General features: G+C 28.1%; 2 protein-coding genes across 2 annotated transcripts; both read left to right on the forward strand.

Moving 5' to 3' along the window:
* Positions 1-6,906: 6,906 nt before the first annotated feature.
* OCT59_001339 (uncharacterized protein) lies at positions 6,907-7,377 on the forward strand (the record flags this gene model as incomplete). Its single annotated transcript, XM_025316102.2, has 1 exon — positions 6,907-7,377. The coding sequence occupies one exon, from the start codon at positions 6,907-6,909 to the stop codon at positions 7,375-7,377; it is 471 nt and encodes a 156-aa protein (XP_025181327.1).
* Positions 7,378-10,854: 3,477 nt separating this feature from the next.
* On the forward strand, positions 10,855-11,180 carry OCT59_001340 (uncharacterized protein; the record flags this gene model as incomplete). Its single annotated transcript, XM_066139493.1, has 2 exons — positions 10,855-11,011; positions 11,086-11,180. 2 exons carry the CDS (start codon positions 10,855-10,857, stop codon positions 11,178-11,180), a joined length of 252 nt encoding a protein of 83 aa, XP_065988891.1.
* Positions 11,181-12,296: the final 1,116 nt, after the last annotated feature.

A 12,296-nucleotide genomic window follows, 5' to 3' on the forward strand; every position in this document is an offset into this window, starting at 1 on the left:
TCTTTATTATAAAAATATATTGTTTATTTTAAATTTTTTTTTAAAATCAATTCATTAAATGATATAATTTCAAATGGAGTAAACATATGTGAAACAAGTAAATAAATGTATCGTATGATTTTTTTATAAAATTTTACAATGAATTTTATTCAACACAAAAGACGTCATAGAAGCTTTCATAATTTTTATTAATAATAATTTATTTTACTTGATTACAAATGACATTAATTTAATAATATTTTTAAAATAAGCTGCATTTCCAGAAACTCCGATGCATGTTGACGTTTCAAAACTGGTCACTTGTTTAGACAATTTTTTTTTTTTTTTTTAAAAAAGAAAAAAAAAGACCAATCACAACGAAGTAATTTATCAAAGAAAAAATGGTCAATGAGAATAAATTTAGATAAATTATTTATTTATTTATTTTTCTAAAAAAAGGGGTTTGATTTTTTTTTTTAAAAAAAAAAGGATATATCATAAAATTTTGGAATTCTACGTTTTTACTATTGCAATCGATCGTAACGTGACGACTGTGACGTATCTGCATTATCCGTGACATTGATTTTACTCCGCAGCCAAAATTAATTAACATGGTGCAACATCATTTCGAGATAAGACACGAAAATCGGTTATATTGATCGAGTGAATTTTTGAAAAGTTATCAATTAATTATGATTATTCTGTAAAGAGAGAGGACGTTATTCCCGTCATTTAAAATTTATTGCAATGACAATCGTTATCGATCTAAGGTATATTAATTTATAGTAACTTTTTGGGATTTGTCAAATTCTTAACCAATCATTCTGAAACTCTCGGTTCGCTATTCTTAACAGAAGAAATGGAGTAAAAAAAGTTCCACATCAGCCAAAATACCTGGATCATATACCGCAGGGGCTCGTTCAAATATTCATTTTTTCTAACGATAAGAATGTTGGTGTGATGATTAAACAAATCTTTTTGAATTTATGAGACGGTATTAATCGAGGAAGCTGGTGATGCGAACGAAAATTATCTTCCATATTTTAAAAGACTTTATTTTTAGGACATTAAAAGCACTAAAATTTCCTTAGATAATATAGAGACGAAAAGAAAAGGTTTTCTTTCAATATTTATTAAACTTAAGTGTTTTTATAATAAATATTAAATTTTTTATAATTCTTTCTAATGAGAAAAATAGAGACAGAGAAAAATTTTTATTTTAAAAATTTTTTATTATTAAGATAGAAGTTGAAGTGTTTTTTCAATCATTATGAAAGAAATTCAATACTAATCATAAGAAATGGTTAGTGTCGAAGAATTTGGTAATCACCAATTTATGTTTTATGAATTTATGATGAAATGATCCTATGTAATTGACTGATGGTGATCCCCAGCATTCCCTTCTAAGCACGTTTGATCTATTTCTTCAGATGATGTTACAGCCTACACAGACACCGAAATTGAAGGCGATGAACAAGATTCAAATTATAGATATGAAGACTAGAATAAAATGCGTGAAGTAAGTAGGAACAATATTATTATCCATTTTTTAATTAATTAAATTTTTAATAATTCCAATAATTATTATAATTTTTAGCCTTACAAAAAAAAGGGAATGCATTAAATCCCGGTTATACTAGGAAGGCAAAAGATTTTAATCGAAGCCAGTAAGGTATCTCACCGTTTGATGGTCGATGTAAAAAATATTTTACAATGTACAGTATTTGTTACAATTGTAGCATCAAGTTTTATACTGGCATGTGAATCTATAGAATATGATGTTCCGTTCCATTTCCAAGTATTTGCTAGATATAAAAGAATGTTCAAATGGTCACGTTAACAAAAAAAAAAAACTACAATAAAAAATAATTTCTATTACATTATTTTTAATTTGAAGGAAAAAATTGTTCTTTTAATACTAATAAAGGATGTCATGACGTAACCAATCTGTGACAATAGAATTACGATCAATGAATCGTACTTCTAATCGATCGATAAAACTTCTAAATTATAAAATTCTTTATAGGAAATAAAAGACGCATTGACTATTTCAGTATTTCCTATATTAAATTTTTTTTACGAAAAGATGAAAAGCTATTTCCTTTATATAAAGAGAATCGATACAACGACTATGCGGTACGAATTTCACGATAAAGCGATTTTTTTAAAATTTTTTATATATGAACATATAAAAATCAAACTTATATCGAATTCTGACTGCAATATTTTTATTAGTTTAACTAATTTATTATTTTAAATTATTAAGAAATTATCATTTGGGACTGCATCATTAATGATCTTGGAATAGAAATTTATTTTAAATTTCATTTTACTTAATTAATATAATAGATGTGAAATTATATCACTGGCGATAATTCGAGGTATATCACAGGCCAAATTTATTGTTTTCATTAAATGAATAAAAAAAAAATATTTATTAACTTAAAAAATTGGTAAATTTTATTAAATTTTAAGCCATGAATGAATACGCAAAAATTAAATTTTAAGCTAGAATAAATTCCTATCCTATAATCTATTTTTAAGTCATGAATGAATACGCAAAAATTAATTTAAAATACAATCATGTGGGATAGTCATTTCTTTTAACTATCCCATAATAACTTTCACCTAATAAATTATAATCTAAAATTTTATGTCGATAACTTGATTTCTTAGAAGATGTAGGGATCAAATTCTAATATTGTTCTATGCTATTTATATTTTGTCTCCTGACAATTTTATTTGGCATATTAAAGTCAAGGAAAGACATTATTAGATCGAGGCAAATGGAAGTATTATTGGAAGTGGACGGGTATTTTGATGGCGGATAATTTTAAAGAATGAATGTACTTTTGAATCTCGTTCTGTAAAGTTGGATTTACAATAAGAATTTGAAAAATAGTGGCAATATACTGGTGATTTCTCCACAGTATAATCTCACTGTTGTAATTAATTATCAAGCCATATTTTCCCTTAATACCATTTGTTGTTTTGGCATAAAATGACATTATATAATTTTCAGATAAGGTAAAAGTCAATATTAATGGGGTAAATTGCTTCCACAGGAAGAGTATAATTAAGGTCTATATAATTGATTTGACTGATTTGACTTGTTATTTATTTATCAATCGTAGATGGAAATAAGGGTTCGGTATGTGGTGGGAATCTTTTTGCTACCACCATCAAAGAATGTAGCTTTCTTATTCCGCACCATTAATCAATTATATAAGTTATCACTATATTGACTTATTTTGACTATAATCTCCACTTTTTGTTTTCATAAGAATGTCTCAGCGTTATGCTAGAGACGTTATTAAGATTATAGTGAGAAGGAATGTGAATTGAGGGAATGAACAATTTATGATGAATAAGTGTATCTGAATTTTTTGAATTTTTGTTTGTTTTTGTAAAAAAAATAGTTTAATTTTTGAATTTCTTTTTGTAAAAAAAAAAGTGATTTTTTTTGCCATTTCTCCAGTAATTTAATTTTCTGACCCTTTTTATAAGAAATTAATTATTATTATTTATCGGAAGTCGGGATTTCAAATATGACATACGCGTAATTGTCGTGTATTACATCAAAATGCATTTGAAAGAAATGTTTTTCCTTTTAAATATATTATTAAACAAAATACGTCATTGCTTTATAATTAATTTAGAAACATAACAATAAAACTTATTTTCAATATGCTTTATTGTTAACAAAGAATTTCGGATCAAAATTCCGAATGCGGGTCACGGAAGGGATCACATTAGCTAATTAATATTCCAAAAATGTAAATAAAAAAGAATGTCTTTATGCAAAAAGATGCGCGATAAAGTACGACTCATTTTCTCCCCCCTTTTTTTTTTAAAAAAAAAAATTCTAAATTATAATACAATTTTAATGGGCAAAGTTATGTAAGTATGTGATATTTACTTAAAAATTTCCAACAGTCCAACTGCAATAATTGCAAAATAACCAAATAGATTTCGGCATAATAAGAAATAAAATAATTAATTAAGAATTATTAATAGATTATAAAGTGAATAATTGAATAATCCAATTTAACATAATTTTTTTATAAATATTTTTATTGATATATAGAGGTTATTATGATCTGCGTGGCGACCGTGGTTGATTACTGCGCCGTAAATCTTTCATAACTCTATACCCGATCTACGAAAAATTTATATAGTGATAAAGTAGAAGAAAGGTTCAAAATTGCGTGATACAATTTTTATTTTTTCAAAAAAAAGCCTTTTTTTTTTAAAGAAAAAAAAAGAAATAATTTACCTAATTTGTTCACATTGACTCTTTTCTTTGATAAGATGCCTTTTTTAGGTTCTTTATTTATTTTACTTTTACTTTTTTTTTTTGAAAAAAAAAATAAAATAATATTTGTCAAACAAAAGATAACAGAATGACCAATTCTAAAACGCCAACATACATCGGAGTTCTTAAAAAATGAAATAATTACTAAATAAAATATCATTTGAAACCTATTAGAATCAAGTAAAAATTGACTAACCTATTAAAAATTTTGATAAAAGTATTTTTTTTTTGTTGTACTTAATAAGTAATAAATTCATTGTAAAAATTTTTTTAAAATTATGCAACAATTTATTTGTTTATTTTTATGTTTCACATATGTTTGTACCAATTATTCTATAATCAGATTAAAATAAACAACATATTTTTATAATGAATATTTTTTTTTTAAAATCACTTTTAATCGTTCCTTTTACAGAAATTCATGTCTTAAAAAGTCTCATGAAAATACGCCGCCGATGATCATATTGTTATACAGCATTTTTTTTGCGTAATTCATTTATATGCCTAAAACAAACATATGGAAGCTCTTTTCCATCGGTCGTTAAAACGCGAAAAAGGAAATCGTCACGTGACATCCGGCCAAAATTATGTTATGTGTTCAGCCAAGAATCTGCAAATTTTTTAAAGCATTATAGTACAATTATAACAAATTTTATGCAGTGAATAAAATGATTATTTAATATTCCAAGGCAATTTACGTGTACACAAATTTGGTTATAAAATTTTGTTTAAAACATTTTCAAATGCATCATACAATAGTAATAACTGAACTATTAAACATTGATATGATATAGTTTATTACCAATAGCATTTATGGAATCACACATACAAAGAATTTTAAACGTTTTTTTAATTTGTTGTTTTTATATTACTTTTTATATATTATAAATATGTCCATTAATTTCATTAAAAATTTTTATTTTATTTATTTGATCTTCAGAATTTTGCGTTTTTCCAATGAAGAAAATGAACGCGATTTTAAATATTGGCAGCAAAATGTTTGATATTTGACTTTCTTCTACTATTTAGATTTCCGAATTAGAGTTTCAAACCAGGGTTATTTTAACCTGTAATATATCCGGTTTCCTCGAAAATTGCAGATTGCATTTTTTTTTACAATTTTTAGTAAAAATCTGCGCAATATTGCACAGTTCATATTTTTTATTTTTTCGAAGATTTTTTTTTATAAAATCTTAGATAATCTCCAAAATTGCAGATTTTAAAAATATTTCACACAAAAATCTTTAAAGATCTTCATGAAACGAAGGAACTGATCCTTCAGTTTTCAGATTTTCAGATTTATTTATATATCCGATTCCTTCGTTGTATCCAGATTTGTTTCTTCATTTTATTCGAATTTAATTCAAATCGGGGAAACCAGATTTAAATCTAAAGATCGAATACCGGTTCCAGCATCTATTCTGCATATAAACTCATGACAATGTCCATCGGCGGTTGTAAAATAACCATGTGACAAAACTATTTAAAGTAGATTAATTGAAAGTTTAAAATTGAATGTAATATAACATTGTTCACTCTATCAAATATATGCAATTAAAGCGTGTTTACAATGTTGTATATAATAAATTATTGCGCATTGACCGTATATTTACAATAGTAAATCATTTTAACTGTAAATTAAAAAGCGAAGAATATTTTACTAAATTTGTTCATATTATTAAAAAACAAAATGACATGACCAGATGATCAATTCTAAAACGCCAAGCACACATCGGAGTTCTTAAAAATATAACATTCTTTTATGGTAGTTAATAATTAAACATGATCAAGTAAAATTGATCAACCTATTAGGGAAGTTTATTTACTAAAGCCATGCAAAACGTTTATTCGTTTATTTGATATGTTTCATATATATGTTTGTACCAACTATGTTTAACAGTTAATAAGCGCATAATGAAAAATTTTTAAATCATTGTTGGTTAATCCTTTTTTAGAATTTCATAATTAAAAAAAATTTCCGAAATACGCCCTTGATGATCATATTTGTTATGCTGTACTTTTCTGCGCACTTCATTGTTTGATTGTTTCACGTGTTATTATTACGAATTTTGTTATTTTGAAAAAAACTGTTCTTGTTAAAATTTTATTAAATTTTAACTGCTGCACGGAACCAATTAAAATTTAGTTTTAAAAATCCCATAAAACGGTAGTACAATTTAATAACAATATGTTTGAACCAATCATACAGAGAATAAAATGATTCTTTATAAAGGAGTTTAACGTCCGCAAAATAAGATATATAAAATTTTGTTTGGGTAACTTCCGAATATACTATATATATATAGATTAATCGGTTAACAGCTAATTAAATGAATATATTATTAAGAACAAAGTAATTTAATTAATTAATTTAATTAATTTACGCATAACCATTTTTGGGTATAAAGCAGTATTAGTCGTAAATCTCAGAACACTGTAGACTGGGTCATTTATTGTAAATATCTTTGATGTTATGATAAATCTCATTGACTGTTTTATCGAAAAATAGATATATAAGCGCCTAAATTTATTTCATTTTTTTTTCAAAAAAAAAAAATAAATAAATAAAATTTCATAAAATTATCCCCAAAAAACTTTTCAAACTCGTTAAAATGGCAGAAATCAAATTTTCGACCGATTTCTTGGCAACATCTCTAATTGAGAAATTAAATAGGAAAAATATTTTTCCTCCATTATTCAATGATCCTGAATCATTCGTTCCGACTGGAAGATCAAGAAAGCCTTCTAATTCATTTTTAATATGCAGACGAAATGTTTGCAAAGAGGCGAAAGGAAAAGGAACTTATAATATGCGTGTAATAAGCAAAGCAGCTGCTTTATTATGGAACAATGCAACTTTTGAAGAAAAAAAAGTTTATAAAACGATAGCCAAACGCGTTAATGAAATTCATGAGATAAGAAAATTAACTTTTAATTTTAAAGTTAAATTAACAGCCCAACCTCCGAGAGCACCATCTATTTCTCATCAACTTCATTTACCTCCTATATCCTCTATTCTATCCTCTATGTTCGAAACACTTCCAAATTCCGATCAGTCAAATACTGGCACGCAATTTATGTAGTTTTATAATAGTTTTCTTTAAAATTTTATTCGTTTATCAAATTTATTTTTTACTTGTTGTTTACAATAATTATTATTTCTTTTTATAAATGTACCGAATAAATTTTTATATTTTTTTTTAGCTCATTGGGAACATATGCTGGCCGAGTGGAGGGAATGTTTTATGTTTACGTAAATCTAAATTCCATAATAAAGCATCGATCCCTATTCAAATTTAAAAAATTTATTATAGTATCATACGAGGGTGGCAATATGATGCCATTATTATCGTAAGACCTAATCATAACAGAAAAACTTATCTAACAACGATAATTTATCCGATGCTATAAGTTTTAATCGATAACATATTGTACGGTGGTATTTTAATACATTGGTTACCGTCACTTCGTGACGGTAACCAATATATATACAACCCCTTACAATATCCATAAATTCTTATACCTAAAAATTTTTGGTGATACATTCATTCATTGCTTTGTTGTAAAATATACTATGATCTTTCTAATTACGATTTGAGAAAATTCAAAATATTTCATTCGAATTTTTAGGATTTATCTCCTTTCTTTTTTTTTAAAAAAAACAATAATACGAACAGATACTTAAACTATTATATGGATCTTTCTCAAAATTACAAGATCGGTCAGAGTTATAAAAAAACATTAATGCATAATTGTCTAACTGGATAAATGACTTAATACTTCCATTTTTTAAAAAATTTTTTCTTAATCAATCGTGAAGATAATAAAAACCAGCTAATGATCATTTATTAAATCACATGGTTTCACATAATTATATAATATTATCTCAATAGCAGGTAATTTTTATTTTATTATTTTTTTTCGTTATAAAGTAGAATTGCTTCGCGCTCCCAAATATTTTAAAAGTATTATGTATTAGTATAGTAAATACTATACATTAGAAAATTAATTACACTGGCGCCTAGTACTTAACCACTAAGAATATTCGAAAATTTTTATAAAACAGAAACGTAGTGAAGTAGGCGGTGTAATTGGTGGTGAAATAGGGTGTCGGTGGTGGTGGTGTGAAGTAGATGGTGTAATTGGTGGTGAAATAGGATGTCGGTAGTGGTGGTGGTGGTGAAATAGGATGTCGGTGGTGGTGATGGTGGTGGTGGTGGTGTATTATTTATTTATTTATATTTTTTTATTCAATAAATAAAACAACATACAATATCTATAGTGTAAAATGATAGATGGATAATAAGATTATATACAGTATGTCATCACCTTTGAATCTCGTTAAAAGCAATTAAGTATTGGATAATATCTGTATCTGCATGTTTAATCAATGATTCTTCAAAAGATGTCTCAAATGATTCATTTTAAATAGAATATTTTTAATTGAGTAATTGTCAATTAATTTAATGATTCCATAATTAGTGATGGTACAACCAAAATTAACAGTAAATTTTAAATTTGGATCGGTAGAGACACAACAATGAAAAAATTCAAGTAAGAAAGTAGCATTCATCTTATGGAATATGATGTTGGGATAGAAAGATGAATAAACTTTGAACTTCTATTAATGAATAACTTTTAATGCCTCATTTTTTATAATAGGGCTGGAATTTTCAACTTATTAAATTTTTTATAAGCGATAAATCCAAATATCTGTTGATGTGTTTTTGTAATAAGATTAAGATTAATTCTAAATATCTAAAGTATTACATTGAATAATATAATCTTGAATTATTTGTTAAATATTGAACAGAAGATTTCTTTATAAATTGGTACCACTGTTTCACACCAAGTTCTACTATTGACACAGAAAACATGAATAGAGGGATTTTTCTAACCCCTTAAATATTAGGAAGAGTACTTCTTCAATGAGACATGACATTCAAGAAAAAAAGAAAAGACGGAGACGAAAAAAAAATTTGGAATTTGCCTTTACTTGTTTATTATAATAATGACAAAGAGTATTATTTGTACGCCAATATTAGTCTGAAGTGCAACGAAGAACTTAATAATCTAATATACGAATGTTCGGATATCCGTTCCTAATTGCATATTTTTTTTCTTGCGGTCCACTACTTCTTCGATTGGCATGTGGCTAAACATGTGATTATAGATATAAATTAAAACTATAAAATTAGTTCATTTGACTCTGAAACATGGTATTGCTTAGAACATGATCTACACAAAAAAAAATTCCCTTATAAAACTTACCTCGGGACGCGAGATTTTACGTCGACCAACTCCGACGCACAGAACTCCGACGCACGGTCAATCGTAATAAAAAAGGCAAAGGCATTAAAGAAATTCACAACAGATCTGAAAACCTCCCGGTGAATTATCGCCGATTATACTACAAAGAATACTCTTCGCTAAGTTTCGACGTGGTACGCTCCAAACAACAAGTAGAACGATGGAACTGCCTTACGCACTTGGTCCTCAAACAACACACCGTCTTAAACCCTTATGACAAATTGAATCCGACTATCATCAAATGTATCCAACAAGTTCCGGAAAAAGATAGTCCGAAGTTCAAAGAACAAAGAACACACCGCTTGGTATCGACACATAACCGACGTATGGATGGATATAAATCCTATAACACCACTTGACGTCACTTATAAAATCTCGACACAAAACTGAACAACTCCTATCACCACCAAACCTTTTCCTTCGCCGTACACCGCCTCCTGACGATAAATAGATCTCCACGTTATTTGATGATCATACAATTACTTCTCGCGCGGAAACTATTACGTCCCCGCCTACACCTCATCATGATTAAATTATTTTTTTAGAAAAACTAACACCGGCGCGCCGGGATTTTTCCTTTATGTAGAATTGGCATCAAGGATAAGGGAAAGTAAGGGACGAAAGGAAGTGAAAGGAAGGGAAAAGGGGAAGGAAGGGAAAGGAGAACGAAGGAAGGGCTATATGTTTTGTATATCCCTCAGTTCTACGTCCATTTAATAAAAATAAAAATAAAAATTTGGCTATGAAATACGTTTTTAACTTGTCAGCCTTCTTTGCTACCACGTCACTTAATAATGAGTATCATTGAGAATCAATCTCATCCCGTGATCCAACTGATCCATGTAGTTTTTTGTGTGTGTCTAATGAAGTCGAGCTTCATCGTTCGCAATATAAGTAAATCATATGCGTAGTTTAACGGCAAACTCGCACTCGCCAAACTGTCACTGCTGTCTTTAGTTGCGTTATACTTAGTATCAAGGAACTGTTTTTAGTTGCCATGTTGAAAACTGTCGACCATTTTTTCCCCTTTACTTCGATTTTTTTGACGAATCTCACGTTTTCACTCCTTTGGACCACCACTATCTGATGAATTAAGAAATTTTTTTATTACTCAATAAACCTTACTAGCAAAGACTTTTTTTTTTGGCAATGGTAGCCACAGCAAGTGATACACTCCAAACAACGCACTTGGTCCTCAAACAACACACCGTCTTAAACCCTTACGACAAATTGAATCCGACTATCATCAAATGTGTCCAACAAGTTCCGGAAAAATACATACTAGGATATTTCATCAACCATGTTTTCGGCTTGGCAGCCATCGTGATGGATTTAAAAGAATGAAGAATTGGTTACGCCGACTTGAAAAGAAAAACAAGAAAAACCCTTCACCTCCTTTACCTCCAGGTACTAGGGGTGGCCTCTGGTATTATCGTGATTTTCACAATATTGAACATTGACCTTTTTAACCCGGATATTAGTAGCTGCTACGATTGACGGTTGTAGCAATATCAGCAATATCAGATATTCCGAAGTTCAAAGAACAAAGAACACACCGCTTGGTATCGATACATAACCGACGTACGGATGGATATAAATCCTATAACACCACTTGACGTCACTTATAAATTCTCGACACAAAACTGACAACTTTTATCACCCCCAGATCTTTTCCTTCGCCGTACACCGCCTCCCGACGACTCCACGTTATCTGAAGATCATACAATTACTTCTCGCGCGGAAACTATTACGTCCCTGCCTACACCTCTTCATGATTAATTTTTTTTTTAGAAAAACTAACACTGGTGCGCCGGGGTTTTCCTTTATGTAGAATTAGCATCTATATGTTTTGTATATCCCTCAATTCTACGTCCATATAATAAAAATAAAAATAAAAATTTGGATTTGAAATACGTTTTTAACTTGTAAGCCTTCTTTGCTACCACGTCACTTAATAATGAGTATTATTGAGAATCAATCTCAACCGTGATCCAACTGATCCATGCAATCTTTTGTGTATGTTTAATAACGAGCTTCTTCGTTCGCAATATAAGCAAATCAAAATTGGGAATTAGAACCCTAGCCTTCTAGTTCTTTTTTTTTTAACAAAAAAATTTTTTCCAAACTTTAATTAACCAAAAAAACTTTGTAATTTGTAAGTACTAATGCTGTATTAACCACAAAGCCGATTCAGTTAGGTGGAAAAGTATCTAAACAACAAGCATGAAATTGATTTGAATCTTTCATAGTTATTTCAGCAAATTTGTTGATATCCAAAAACAAACTTTCAAAATAATGATTTTTCATTATCTATTAATATTAGAATATCGTTATTAACTAATATGATGAATTATATTAACGTAATAAAATTACTAATGAATAAATCATAAGATAATAAATCGAACTATATGATTGAAAATACTTACGCATATATAATCCTTCGTTTTAAAGGATATTTTTTCTAATTTTGTACATTCTAAATTTACTAAATGAGATATAGAATATACAAATTCTTTATGTTTAATAAAAAACACTCTATCATAGAGTTTAACTTAAATTAGGAAAAATTCTGTTAATTTTACTCAAATTTCAGTTGGAAACCGTTTTTGCCATTGCTAATGGTTTTTTAATGGGTAAAAGAAAAATGCTACAAAAAAGACGAGGTATAAATCTAGTTAACGCTAAAGTAGAA

This window comes from Rhizophagus irregularis, chromosome 1 (genome assembly GCF_026210795.1).
Source record: "Rhizophagus irregularis chromosome 1, complete sequence".
Taxonomy (NCBI): domain Eukaryota; kingdom Fungi; phylum Glomeromycota; class Glomeromycetes; order Glomerales; family Glomeraceae; genus Rhizophagus; species Rhizophagus irregularis.